Source organism: Scedosporium apiospermum (genome assembly GCF_000732125.1).
Source record: "Scedosporium apiospermum strain IHEM 14462 chromosome Unknown SEQ_SAPIO_0117, whole genome shotgun sequence".
Classification (NCBI taxonomy): Eukaryota; Fungi; Ascomycota; class Sordariomycetes; order Microascales; family Microascaceae; genus Scedosporium; species Scedosporium apiospermum.
This window is the reverse complement of record NW_015971818.1, coordinates 38,634-53,412: the sequence shown is the minus strand read 5'-3', so window position 1 is coordinate 53,412 and position 14,779 is coordinate 38,634. Positions and strand designations below refer to the sequence as shown.

The following is a 14,779-nucleotide window of genomic DNA, read 5'->3' as shown; positions in this document are numbered from 1 at the left end:
AGTAGCTGAATGGGAAATACAAGTATCCCCATGTTGAGGGCACCGTTACCGGGGTCTTTCTCTGAAATAAGGAGCCTCTGGCGCTTTGACAGAATTGAAAACAGATTCAATCGATAGTGGCAGAATAGCAATTGCATAGCGCCAACAAGAAAGGCCTTTTACGAGCCGCCGCCAGAGGAGGAGCTATTTTTTGGGGTCCTGACATTGTCGCGCTTTGACATTCTGATAAGTGAAGGCAAGCCTGCTTCAACCGAGAGCTCGGATTGGAGGCCGAGTCCATGGAAACGGGCCCCTGGCTGCCAGTGTCTCTGCATAACACTAAGTCTCCAAGTGGTCATACAGCTCCTGGTCTATTTCAGGGCCCAGCTGTCTAGTCTCTTCTAGGACCTAGTTCTGATGGTTTATTGGTACTAATCTCACGTAGAATGTTCTGCTAAAACAGCCGTGCGCATCCTTAGCGTGATGGGAACATCGATCGATCTGACTACAATCCCTCAGTACACGTGCATTAGGCACCCACGAAGTAGCTCCCTTATCAGTGAGCTATTGGAACACTCCTACTTGCAGATATATGGTGCCGCTAAGGCATTCTGGCGATCGTGGCGAGATCGGTTACTTCGGATGTGACACTGCCTTCATCGCGGTCTCCAGCCTCCCCCTGGATATCCTAGTCGACTCAACACTTTAATTCTCAGTCCTTTGGTATGCTTTTCCGTTTGCTTTTTCCTTTTCCTTCTCTATCAGGGTTTCTGGTTTCTTAGGCGAAGTAACTATCAACCGCCCTAGATTTACGACCCTCATCCCAACGCGCGGTATTCTTACTCGATCACCCTCCCCTGCACTGTGTGCCTCCGGTGAATTTCATGCGTCTGCGACGAAGCGCTAAGAACTAGCTCCATTTGCTCTTTCGCCCTTTCATCATACGTTACCGTCGCAAAAGGGCGTCTTTTCTCATGTCTTCAAGGACTTACATCACCCCCATCCCCTCGTCTTTGTAAGCGTCGCCCTTTATTTCTTCTCTTCTCCCATTTGTTTTTTTCGGCTTGGGTCTCTCTGTTTCTTGAGCTTATAGCCCATTACCAGACACTCCTGGCACAAATCATATCCAACGCGGCGCATCATTAACGCTCACTCTCCAGAGGCTATGTGAATAGGTTATACTATGTAAAGTCACCCGTTTATTCGGCAATTCCTGTTACTACATTGCACATTGCAGGTCGTAATCCATTTAGGCTGACTCGATCAGTTCCGTTTAACGTTTAACGTCTTCCATCCTAAAATATCTGCTACCAGTGCCCTTGAACCAGGATGTGTTGTTTTGACGACAAGAGGGAATCATAAAACTTAACAATTAGAGCGTTAGAACGACCAGTACTAGCCCCCTGGATTCTCTCAGCTGTTACTGGACCCTGGACTGTTGCTGTGAAGACTGTAACTCGGAGGCGGGTTGAGAATGACTGCTTCGGTAGTCGTGACCAAGTACTAATGCAGAAAACAGGGGTGTGAGCAGTTCAGGCCGTGTTGGATTGGATTGCGACCATTGTATCACTGAAAGATTACTTGCCTGAACCTCTGGTTGCCGGGTCGAAGAAACACCCATCACAATTTCAACGGCGTACGACCGCCGAACAGCGCAGGATTGGAAACTGGGGGCGACGCTAGCTGGTACAGAACAATTCTGCAAGATCCCGAAATCAATCTCGACTTGTTCCTGATCGACAGTGATGTCACCGATGATGTTCCACATGGGTCGATAGACCACCACTTCCCTTGATTCGCACCCGATAACCGCTTTGGTTGCGATGCGCAGCTTTGCCGCTACAGATCGGACACGGATCCCTCCGACCATCTCCTGCAAGCCATGCGGGGCTCGCACCACTAGGTACACTCGCGCTGGCACATCCCCATGCGATAGAACGACAGGCCGTTGCATCATCACTTCGAGCATTAATGCTGGTGAATAAGCGGGTAGACACTGGACAGGAACTCGGTCCACCCCGAAGACGGACGCCCTCACTTCGCCTGATGGCCCGCCAAGCCGGCTCGCTGGAAGCATTGCGGTGTTACGGGCAAACTCCGAGGACATGGGAGGCCGCGGTTCCCACCGTGATTTCGTAGCGATTCCATGGCACCCAACATCGAACTTGAGTTCATGTCTGGCCCGAAGACGACGTCGAAAGAGCCCCGGGCGACTGAGATTGACCATGATTGAGTATGTGACATGGACTTTGAGGTGACGTGTGCGCAGGTTTAACGTCGGGGGAAGGAGGTTTTCGGCCTTGGGCCGTTGGTTGTAGCACCAAGCATTTTCAGGGAAGCGAAACAAAAAAGGAACCAATCAAAGTCCGCCATCTAGCAGTGGTCCGGCAGGCTGGATGGACTTAGCCTCATCAAAAAGCTAATCATGGAAGTCAGCAATCCAACCACTGCTGCTAGAGAGGAGCAGATCCCGAGAATTCGCTTCTATTGACAACGTAGGTCTTTTGTTGTAACCTGGGCTCGTGGATTTGTCGTAGCTCCAGCTCAGACTCGGGTGCAAATGATACCTTGAGTTTGCCTGTGCCACATGAGCCTCCGGTCCTGGCCTCTCTCAGATCCCGTCCTAATATTGTACAGAGTTATTACCTTGAAACCGAATCTGAAGAGACTGAATCTTCTCAATGGAGCAACGGCCCAGGTCGGCATAACCGCGAACCTCTTCTGCGGATATGAAGTATTCCTTATTTAGAGGCTCGTGGATCTTTAGAAGGATCTTCATCTTGTGGCTGTCAACGAAAGTAAATAAACCAAATCCCGCCATGGGTAGTTTTACGTCCGTTGTAATTGCAATAACCATCACCCCTCTGCATTATAATCTCAATATTGATGTCATGTGTCGTGACGGAGATAAAGGGAAAAAAGAAAAAGAAGAAAAAAAAAAAAAAAAGAGTACAAAAAATCCCCGGGATGCTGCCCGCCCCGGAAATACCGGAAAACTCCAAGTGTAGCCCGAGGACCTCTCATCCTGAGAGCAAATGCTCAAGAATTAATGACTTGCCGCTCTTACAGTACACAGTCCCCTACATGGTGGGCCTCTAAATGGTCAGATAGCGTAAGCTTTCGACGGTGTCGGAATCTTTCAGATCTTATTCCCTTTCACGTCATACATTTCTCCGCCTTCTCAAAGAGATGGCAACCGTATAAGCGGCGGTCTAAGTTGGCTCTCCGGCGGCTGGTTGCGTCAGTTGCGTCAGACGGTCAGATAGTTCATAAACCGGGGCTTCAGCGGAGTCGTCAAACCGAAACCCCCCAATTAACGCATGCGGAGCGGGTTTTAGATTCTCTGTTGTTTTCGTCATGGTCTTCAATGATATGTGAGTCTGAGCAGCAAACTTTCGGATAAACCGGCTAACTCGGAAGCCAAATCGCCCGTCTCAATGTATTAATGCCCTCCCGCCCAACTCGTCCCGCGTGTTTGCAAAAGACGGGTCGTTGCACACCTTTCCACATCATCTAAAATGCCGGCTTCATCGGAAGAGACGGTCCTCCGCCGGAAACGCGTCGCCAAGGCGTGCGAAACGTGCCGCGCTATGAAATCCAAGGTGAGTTCCGCCCCTGGAGCCTGGAGAACGGACAATGCACATGATCGCACCCCCACACCCCACGCCAATTCTGTCACTTCCCAGCGCTCTCTATCATCTTTTGCATTCGTTAACAAAATACGTGTCCGTAGTGCGATGGAAAGCGTCCATCATGCAGCAGATGCACCGGATACGGTTATGATTGCGTATACTCTACGCACGGACGAGGCACGCGGGGGTCCATGGCTCGACAGCTTCGAGAGCCGTCTACGGGATCCAGCGCGGCATCTCCGGGGGATACATCACGAACCACACTGAGAGCCGCACTTTTCGACTACGACGAACTAATCCAGCGCATAGTGCCGAAACTCCCAAAGTCCGAGCAGGAGTCTATTCTGGATGATGCCACCTCTATCAATAATCGGATCAAGGGCGCACTATCGAGCACGTGGAAACCAGCGAGCAGCGACCGTTTCTCTACGCAAACAAACAGGGTGCATGTATCGCCTTCCCGAGTGCCTTCATCGCAGCGATACCTAGGAGAAGTCAGCGACGTCACATTCTTTAACCTCGTCAAGCGTGTCCTTCAAGCGAGTCCGCCAGGTCATGTAGACGAGGCGATCGATAGCTACGAACTCGATGATGCCGTCAGCGGTACCATCGCACCTCAGAGCGTTTCCGACTACCTTCCAAGTCGGGAGATAGCAGATGAATACTTAAGCGCCTACTTCTCAACTATACATATCGCTTACCCATTTATCCAGAAGGGTCCATTCATAAAGACACTCGCCAAGCTTAGAGAATCGGACTCGGCAGAGAGTGTCAGCAATTCCTGGCTTGCAACTCTGTGTATGTTCCCGGAAGCATTCTTTCCCACCAAGCGCTACCATGAGAACTAATAACCAGCCATCCCCTCCTCAGTCGTCGTCTTCGCCATCGGGGAGTATTACTCGTCTTTCCCTGAAAGAGACACGAATCATGACCATTACTTCGAGCACGCACTAACTTTGTCAAATAACAGCGACTGCCTGGAAAGGTCGGTGGAGCAAGTGACCTTCCTACTGGCGAAATGCTTTTACTTCCTGGCTGTATGCCGGACAGATAGGTTTGACTGCTCGGAATGACTCGGCGTTCAATAACGAGGTACTGACGTGAAGATGCAGGTGCTGGACAACTTTGGGACTCGCCATTCGAGTGGCGCAGGCCATTGGATTGCATGTCGAACTCGACCCCCGAGTTAAGAGCCAAGCTCCGTGGAAAGCCGAGGCGCGACGTCGAGTTTGGTATTCGCTGTATGTTCTCGACAGACTTCTCTCACTTCAGTTGGGTCGGCCACCAGCTATCCACGACGATGATTGTCATGTTTTGCTCCCATCCCGTATCGATGATGCAGATATCGACTGGGAGAGCAGCGACACTGGGCTGCCCTTACCAGAGGGGCCCTCCACGGGGGATTATTTTCTGGCGGTTATTTCTCTCTCTAGAATGATAGGCCGCGTCCTGCGCGACCTGTATAACCCCCAAAGAGCCCCAACCGCAGCGTTCGGCTTGTCTAAGACTGCTTCGCTAGATACAGAGCTATTATGCTGGAAAGGGGGCCTACCGCGGATGTTGCGTTTCGACTTCGGGCACGTTTTCGAGACGTCGGTCATATTCAGGAGACAGGTAACTAGCCAGCCTTCCCAAGCCTGTGAAATTTCCGAGTCTAGGGTGCTGACATTTGGGTTTGATGTTGACACTTAGCGCAACATGCTGGCGGTCAAGTTTCATCACCTTCGCGCCCTGATTCATCGCCCGTACCTTTGCTTGCCCTTCTTAAGGCATATCGACGATTCCTCTGCCTCGTCGCTCCACACCGACGCGCTCGCAATTCAAAGATATGAGAAGATATGCATTTCTGAAGCCCAAGAGACCGCACATTTGCTCCATCGAATCGGGCACAAGAAAGATCTAGTAATCGAGTTTCCGTTCTGGCAGATGATTTCGTGTCTTATATGCGCCAGCTCAGTTCTTCTTGTCGCTAGCGTATTCATCCGCAACTCTAGCACGGGGCAGGAGCTAGATGTCACGGCCCTTAACGATGATGCTGAGACCTGCATGAAGGTGTTTGAAGCTCTAAGCTCTCACTCCGACGCTGCCAGGATTGCGCGAGACATGATGATCCGACTAAGGGAGCAAGGGCGGAAGTGGAGTAAGTCCCTTAGCACCCTGTCCTCAGGGAATCAGTTGCTGATAAAAGTTCTCATTCTCTTACCATCTCAGATGAGTCTTGTGATCATGCCGATCTACAAGAACAGCAGATACGTGTGTTTTCAGAGGCTGAAGTACAGAATCATCCAGACGGATCTCTTGAGCCGATTAGTGGAAATGCGCTGTTAATAGAGGCCAACATCGATGGCCCTCTTTCGGTAAATCAGGATTGGCCATCGGAGATAATAGACTCCATGGCATGGTCGTCTCAATTCTTCGATTGGCATACATAATTTCATAATTCCAGACTTCGTGCGCATATCCATGATAGGCAGAAATAGATCGAGTATTCTCATTGTGTCATTTCTGCAGGACTCGGCCTTGTGCAAAACGCCAATGGATTACGAGTGTGAAGTCAGATAAACCGGAATCGGTCCAATTCACAGCACAGGACGGCCCGCATCACGCTGAGGGGGAGACTCGGGCGTAGTGATCATTAGAATCCCCCAATAACCAAGGGTAGTTAATATTTCTCGATGGAACTACCTTGCACCAAGAGCCGATGAAGCCCATCATCGTACAGTAGAGCCGTCTCCTGAACGGCCATCTCTGGAACACCGTCGTGCTCGATATCTCGCCTACCTATACACCGTCTCCTACATGATCTTCCCCTCTATCATGGGTACTTTGGTACGAGTTGGTCTGGAAGCGTTGATGTTTTATAAGGGGAGCCCAATATTGTTTACCAGTGTATGGCCAAACTTTGCCGGCAGCGTCTTTCTCGGTTTCCTAATTGAATCTCACAGCTATACCTCTATGGTTTGTTCGAGAGGAAAAGGGAGCAGGACATGGCAGAAACAGCAAGATTCTCTCCTCGGCCGAGTGCTGGGACTGGCGATGAGAGCTTTGGTGTCAATTCGATCGAGTGTCCTAGTGCACACGATATCTTACCTATTTTCCGATCTACCCCCCTTTACATTGGACTTGCAACCGGGTCCAGCGGTTTATTCACGACGTTCTCCTCCTTCATCCTTGATATCGTCCTTGCTTTGTTCAGCGCGCTCACCACACCACAGCACCACCTTGGTGAGACTAGGTATTGTCTATTGCAACGAGGGGCGGGTATGGACACCATGGCAGCGATTGCTGTTGTCCTCGTGACACTCTTTCTTTCGCTCGGAGGTCCCAGGCTGGGCGACCACATCGCTATCCTTGCCATCAGGGCCACCTGGTACTTCTGTCTCCTGAAAAATCCATTCTAGACAAGACCTCCATCTTCTAGCTTTCGGTTCTTGGATTGGAGCCGTTTTCACCGTAAGATACCCACCTGACCGGCCAACGGGAACCAGGAAGCAGCACTTCATAGAACACAGGGTTTCGGCGAGAAGAGATACTATTCGCGATCGTCCTTGCGCCCTTTGAATAGCTTACACGTACCAGTTTAAAGCATGTGCCGAGCTTGGACGAGAGGATGCCCAAAGCGGGCCCTAACTCCTGCAAGGGGCCATTGACGGCGTCTGCGGTTGCCTGACAACGGTAAGTACCTGGGTAGTGGAACTTGGTCATCTCCGCAAGAGGCATGCCTACACTACCTATACGGCGGATTATGGGTGATTCTATCATTGGCCGTATTGATTGTTAGTAGAGGCACGTTGAAATGGATCGTGGGTTGGACCGCCTTGGCATATCAGATAGAGGCATTGTCAGCGAATAAAATGGCCAGTGGGTAAAGCAAGGAATTAAGTTTAGAACCTCACGTTAATCGTTTTGGTGGCCATCATTACTCTCTAGTACGAGAGGACCAGCCACTAAGATTCCAAAAATGCATCCTTCGGCCTTGGAAGGTCTTCGCCTTGAGTGAATGAGGATAGGAAGTGACTGTTCGCGAACCTCGCGTTGATAGCATTTCAACTACGAGCGTATTTCTATATATATATATATATATTTCAAGTGTATCTGGGCCGTCGTTGGCTATCACTGCCGCCGCGTCTTCGATTCCTGTGTTCCTGTTGGCGTCTGAGACCTCTCTACTTCGTATTAATAAATCAATTACCCTCAGAGTGAAGAGTGAGGGCGTCTGGGGTCTTGGCGACACGGCCCGCCCTCACCTGATTGCACGAGCCATGGCTGGCCTTAGGATGTCCGCACCTGTCAGGCCGTGTCTCAAGACTAAAAATTCTCCTGGTTTTCTCAGGCTGTTAAACGACTGTCACGATATAAACTAGGTCGATTGAGAATGCCCACTCATACAGCTCCGCTGGCAGCCTGCTGTGATGGTCAGGATTCAATTGTTGGGGGTATGCGGTCTTGTGACCGTCGGAATCCGACAATTCCGGGGCAGGGAATTATTGCCAGCTGGGAGAGCAGAAAGGCAGGGGGGGGTGGGGGTGGAGGCAACTGAAATTCTCGTGTTATTGCAGGGGCATGGAGTAGTACTAGTACATGTATTTCGGCAGACAGGAGATTGATAATGGGCCAGGAATGACGATCTGGTTCTTCTGCTCGAGTCCCCAGTGATATCCCCTTTGGGTTAGGCCGGGCACACCACGGGTCGGTGCGTCTCTAATAAACCCAGTGCCAGAAGTTCTGAGCCAAAGAAAAGGTGAGTACCAGTACAACATGCCAGGAGTCTAGACTTGGGCGGAGATTTTACAGGGGTAGAGGGGCAAAGCCGAGGACGAAAAAGCAGGAGACTGGGATCCGGCAGATGTTCAGAAACCTTCTCAAACCAGACGCCGTTCTGGTGTTCAAAAAGCCACAGCGTCAATTCTCAGCCGCAATGCGCTGGTCGATGGATGTTGATACTGCTGCCATCGAAGGTTCAGGCGACAGGAAGTACGTCGTTGGCGATTCCCAGGGCAATACCAGTGTATTACGAAATATACTACGAACCCTGGGTGCCAACAGTTGATGCCCCGTTGGATTGTGGGGCGCAATGAGACTCGAGGCGCGCACAAGCGGTGAAGCCGATCCATGATCCATGACTACAACAGGTCCTGAAAAACCTTACTTCTACGTCAATGAAGAATGAAGAACTCGCGCGCAAGACATGGGCCGTCGTCCTGGGTTAGAAATTTCGTTGCCGAAAAGGAGGAAGCTGCAATTGAACGGATGACCATCGAAAGGCTGTCGACAACAACTTTACAAAGTTAAAAAGCTCAGTAAACTCGATATATTTTGTTGATTAAAGAAATTACCTGCTATGGGTAGCTAGGTGGGATTGCTAGAATCCCGACATTATAAAACCGTTGTTCCTCCTCGTCTATTCCTTGGTCTCTTCGTTGACCGTAGCTCTATACGTGATCGTGATAATGGTTGATAATATTTTATGTCGCTCCAGGGCCATTTATGCTTCTGCCCTTTCGGGGAGTGCCCTTTCGGCGAGGGCTCTTTCGGTGATTTTGGGTCGTCGGCGCGAATCGGAAAGAGTGCGCAGGACGTGTAGGTGCTCCTCTTTGAGAGAATGGAAGTCGTCCTGGAGTTGGTGGTGCCACGGGTACAAGACAAATACCTGGAAACCCAAGGCAGAAGTCGCGACGGCGAAGTTGGTAAGAGAGATGAGTCGAGTGATCCTCATTTTGGCGGCTGTCGGTTCAATGACTTGTCTGTGTGTGGAGTGGCAGTTGGGACGTCGTCGGCGGGCAGAGTAGTGTCGGAGGAACTATTCTCTGCCTTTCCGAGTAGAGCTGTCTCGAGTTGCTTGAAAGAGAGAAGTGATGAGTGGATTGATCAAGAGAGAGAGAACCGCCTTTCAAGGAACACGGTGGACGTGGTGGTGAGAACTATGGTGAAGGCCACGATCCATGCGAGAAAGAACAATGACGTCTAGCTGTGGTTGTACTTCTATACTCTTGGGGCGGGAGCTAGAAACGCATGGATCGAGTGGTCTTGGAAAGGAAAGAGAAGAAAGGAAGTCTAGTAATAAGAGAGGGAAAAAAAAACCTGAAGCTGGGCGGTCACTTTTAATAGTCACTTTTTCTTTTCTTTTTTTTCCCTTCACTGCCCGGCATCGGCGTCGGCTCCGAAGTTAAGCCGAAGGGAAAGTGATGCCCACGCGGAAGTGGAGACGGCGCGCTCCGCTCTAATATTTCCCAGAGAACATAAAGTCGATAAAGAGAGGGATTTATACTAGCAACGACATAAGGGGACAACATTTGATCACATTTTTCTTATTCATTGGATCCCATTCGCTCATATATACTCAGGTATTTTCCCAATTGTCCTCACATGGAGGATGTAAACGGATTGCATCTCCAATTAACCGAGGTTACGAAGGTGATACAACGGCGGGTTTTTATCGAGGCGGGATGCCGTTAATCGCTATCTAGCCAGTTGGGGACAGGTGTCAGGCCTATCTTGTGTCCCTTTTCAGGCAATCTCCGGACGTGCGAAATTTCTCTAGGTGGGCTTGGCAAAGGTCGGGAATGATCTAGACCCTCCTCCAAGATTCCATCATCTTTTGCCCAAATTGTTCAATGTGAAAGGTTAATTGCCAAAGCCACGAATGAGGCCCACTCCGGTGGCTGTGGGAGCGAAGCCGCAAACACCTTGGCCTTCGCTTGGATTTGGCTTGGCAAGAACTTTGTGAGTCATTCCCAATTGTCCTGTGCCTCGTTTCATCAGCCACGACGTCTCCATGCTTCGTCATCACTTGCTGTTACCTCGGTTTGGAAAATGAGGTGAAACAGGCAGATTCACGATTGCAAGCGTGGACTTGGATGGAAGAAAACACGGATTCATACAAAGTACTCCTGGGTAGTCGCACTTTAAAACCACGGTCAAGGGGACCGACTTTGACACGACGCTACAACAGCTCAGTGCAGATCAAGGAACTTTGACCAGCACGCCCACACCCACCAGTTCCACATGTTCGGTACTGAGTATTGATCACATAAGATTTGACGAGGTCTAGACCCTTCGATGGTTGGTCCAATTGTCTTCCATTTTCCACCCCCTGAGAGCCCCTCCCTGTTCCCCTCAACCAAACTCGCCACTAGGCCACCCCTTCCGGCATCAAGACTGGTCCAGTGTTTGGCCACGAGACACAGAAAAAAAAAAAAAAAAAAAAAAAAAAAAAAAAGAGATAGTTAGGAAATTCCCGCTGACCGTTTCCGTGATCTTTGATCCCGTGTCAGCGGTTTCAAGAAGCAGGGTCATCTCCCTCTTTCCCCACCATTTGCGACCTGGTGACTTGTTTAGCAATATCACAATCTCGTCTCTTCTGACGTGCACAAGAGCGTTCCTAGTGAGTGAGTTTAGATTACACCATAAACTTAAGTTTACTTTTACTTGGAGAAGTCTATGTACACACGAAGTCTAGCCTTCAGCATGTCTCTACTGTTTCTCCGGTCACAAATAGCCCAATCTAGCGACCGATGTTTTTACCGTCCTGGGAGGCTCCACTTCGCAGTGCTCGGTACTCCATATTTTGCAACGCTATCCCCACAGAAGCCACATTTTGCCCATCGTTTCTCCCAGGGCCAGCCAACCCCGGGGCGGCGGCAGCCAATATGGTACTGGACTTGGGGTTGTAAGGTGCTCGACTTTCGGATTGAGTGTACTGGAGTCGCCGACCCTCAATCCTCATCCTCGCCTAGTTATGTCCGATGTGGGTCTAATTCCTCCATTTTGAGACCATACATACGGAGTAGTCTCGTACTAGTGCCGCCTCCTCCACCTTTCGTCTCCGCAATCAAGCATGTGCACGAAGTTCCCTGGCTCGCCGAGCCGCCTCTCTGGAAAGTTCTTCGGCTTCTTTTCTTCTCTTCGTAGTCTCTCTCTCTCTAGCTCCTCCGTGGCAAACCTTGCCTACTCACCAGCCCCCTTCACCCTGTAATTAATAAGCCCCGCTAAGATTTGCCTACAAGATATCTTATACTACTCTGAGCGTCTGGGTGCATTATGTATGCCTGGTCTTATCTCGGTCAATGACCTACGTATCGCAACTCCTTTCAGAAATTCGTGGACATCAGCCACCATTGTACCCGGCGCTTATATGTTGGGGTGGTGCTTTGTTTTTACCTATCCCGCCTGTCGTGCACCTATTTTCCTATACTCTGTCGTGGCCACTGCTTGGCTGCAGTTAAATATCCCCTTAGGATCCGGTCTTGGGCTACACCTCCTTCGAGCCCTGTTCCGTAGCATAAAAGCCAGACTGATAGACAGTTGAGACCTCGTGGCGCAGCCCTGTCCAGTCTGCCGGCAACAATTCCCCCAACGAAGCCCGATGGTAAAAAAACCCGATACTTTTCACTTATTTCTTTTCCCTTAATCTCCTTAGCGTGGCATCTGACGCGTCATGGCATGATGGAAGTCTTACCTTTCCAGGAGAAATTCACGCTGAATATAAGATTATTCCGACCATGGATGTGGGATATATTGTTAAAAAGACACGGTTTCGAGTTGTGTCTAAGATCCAATATCGGTTCCTGTCTGTAGCGTGCCCGCGACGGAAAGGCCAGTACAATGAATATATCATTGATGCTTGCCTCTGCTGAAAGTCAAGGTAGTACTGGATCACATAAACAGTAGTTGCCTGCGTCTCCTCCAGATACTGCTGCCCAACCGAAACGAATTGGTACTAGACCGAAAATATCACGCTCTATACAACCAATTTCGGTCACGAATTGTTACGAGGACGTAGAGAGAAGGGAACCTCGAGGTTCTCAAACAATTACAGTGACACACTCTCTATACTTTGCAAGTACATTGATGTCACCTGTCGTAGGTAATATTGTCAAACAGTTAGCCCTGCCTTGTCAACCCTAACTCTCGTACATGATCAACAGTCTTGACTCTTTCCGGATTTTTCAAAGCAGTCCCAGTAGGAGTTCCGATATACTATGGGTTGTCGAGACTGATATGACCACGGTTAAAGTACATACCGGAGGAGCATTGCGCCCCCTACTTTAACACCCACATTTCTTTTTCTCTCGCATCCCCTTCGTCTACTAGCGTATGTACTCACAGCAATATAAAACCCCAAGCCGTGCCGCAATCCTACATTGCTCAGCGATGCAGTGCCCTGCAGTAAAATCATCCAACCTTCCTGGTTAAGGGATTCGCCGGCCAGGTAAGCAGGGCCCATGTGAGAAGGATAAATACGGGACTTACTCCCGTTTTATAATATTGATAGAGGTCGGCTACTTTGAATTCCTATGCCACCTTCCCCAGAGCTGCCAGAGGACATCTCATACAGCCCTTCCATTTGTTTCTATACTTGTTCTTGCAGCCTTGTTAACAGCAATGAGGCTAATAACTCTTGCTGGGCTCCTGCTACCCACTCTTGCGTTGTCGCAGGATGTTCGCAATGAACCACGCACTACCGAGGCTTGTGGTCTAGAAATTCCAGACATTCCGTTCGAGCTGAAGCGTGGATGGAGATATATAGTCCTAGTCTAAGATGTACGTGTTTCGCGCTATTAGAGATTTGCCTTCTATATTCTTATTTCTCCCTCAGCCTTCCGTGGTCTGTGCCGTGGCGGATGCAGTCCTAGAGATGGACCCGGACACTGATTTCGTAAGGGTGTGGACTGACGACCTTTTCCCGGGGCTTGTCTTGTCTTTGACGGCAATTTTGTACTATCCGCACTGCTTTCTATCGAAGGGGTCTTGAGTGCTTGGGGTAATAAACTCATTCCATCGCCACGGCCAGCCTCTGGTCCATAATGAGACTGCGGACTTGGTGTTACTCCATGAAAGGAAACGAGAGAACGTGAATCATTGTTATCAGCGGGTCGCCCCCATTGGTTTCTTATTTGTTGGCCATAATGATAATGCTGGCCAGTTGTCGGAACTCAGTTTGTCGATAAACGGCCCTCTGGGCAATGAGATTCCATGGGTCTTCTCACAGTACCAATTTCAGATGACGGAGGCTACTAGATTGCATCTTACCTTACCGGGAGATTAACCGTACGCAGTGTCAGCAGTGGGTTATCATCATGCGCCTCTGTGGATATCACGCGACAAAAACCGTCTATTTCGAGCACGAGTAGCTGCGTGTCATTTGTTAAACTTCAGTTTGTTGAATATCGATTATCTCCCTCTACGAATAATAAATGCAAGCTTCCAATAACAAGTCAGTGCCCACAAACCCCGAAGTTTACCTAGGCATGCTACTTCCCCCTGCTTGACGTAAAGACGCTATGATAATTTACCGTGGAGTCACATATACATACTCTCTATGATGGCTGGAAAGGCCGGGAATGGATTAGAGTCTACTTCTCATACGGAGGCCATTTCAGAAAGATAAGTCCGCGTGACAATCCGCGACTTATCGAGGAAATAGTCAAAGCTCATAAATAGGCCGAGGGAACTTCATCGAAACATTTTTCTCGCAAGCCGGAACACCAAGAACGCCGAGGGCGAGTCGACGATACAATAATGAAAATGAATCAAGTGATGTCCGTAGGCATTTCAGCAGCCAGGCTCTTCGCCCAACCACAGTTTAACTCCGAATCCTAAGCGCTGGTGATTTGATCTATCACCAGCGTCTCATATGAGCCTGATTTTCAGTAAAAAGTCGGCTCAACTCTCGCTTCAAGGCTTCTCGATCAAGCCAGATGTCTACTGAAGCCAAACCAACTCACAATGAAGAAGTCCCTGCTTCTGGATTTGTTTAGCTGTCCAACTTAAAGCCCAGTTTCTGGCTGCTCAACTTCGAGTAGTGTAAGATATCAAGAAAGATCACGAATGGTCGCAAAACTGAGGGTAGCGTTCCATCCATAAGTAGGATGTGTATCTTGACAAATGAAGAAATAAAAAAGGGAAAACGTAAGTAGCGACGTTGCTTCTACAACTATGGAGAACCTTCCGGGAAATTACCTGCAGCCATGAACGATTCCACGTTCCCATGGCATTTCGAATCATCGATTTCATGTACTACAAGTTAATGACACTTACTGAGTATGTCTCTTCTGGCTAAAAGATGAGAGGAGACGAGATGAAGCCAGATAGCTTCAATTGTGCGGCCACAAATTCTTGCCAAATCTTTCGTTAGTCCAACAACCATCTTGCATGCCATCATGAAA

The 14,779-nt window shown here is 49.5% G+C and overlaps 1 protein-coding gene and 1 pseudogene across 1 annotated transcript; one reads left to right on the top strand and one right to left on the bottom strand.

The window, feature by feature from the left end:
* Window positions 1-3,497: 3,497 nt before the first annotated feature.
* Window positions 3,498-6,163, top strand: SAPIO_CDS8038 (uncharacterized protein; the record flags this gene model as incomplete). Its single annotated transcript, XM_016789764.1, has 7 exons — window positions 3,498-3,581; window positions 3,713-4,409; window positions 4,582-4,596; window positions 4,724-4,852; window positions 5,569-5,751; window positions 5,823-5,864; window positions 6,123-6,163. The coding sequence occupies 7 exons, from the start codon at window positions 3,498-3,500 to the stop codon at window positions 6,161-6,163; spliced, it is 1,191 nt and encodes a 396-aa protein (XP_016640599.1).
* Window positions 6,164-9,096: 2,933 nt separating this feature from the next.
* Window positions 9,097-9,327, bottom strand: SAPIO_CDS8037 (annotated as a pseudogene; the record flags this gene model as incomplete).
* Between the last annotated feature and the right edge of the window lie 5,452 nt (window positions 9,328-14,779).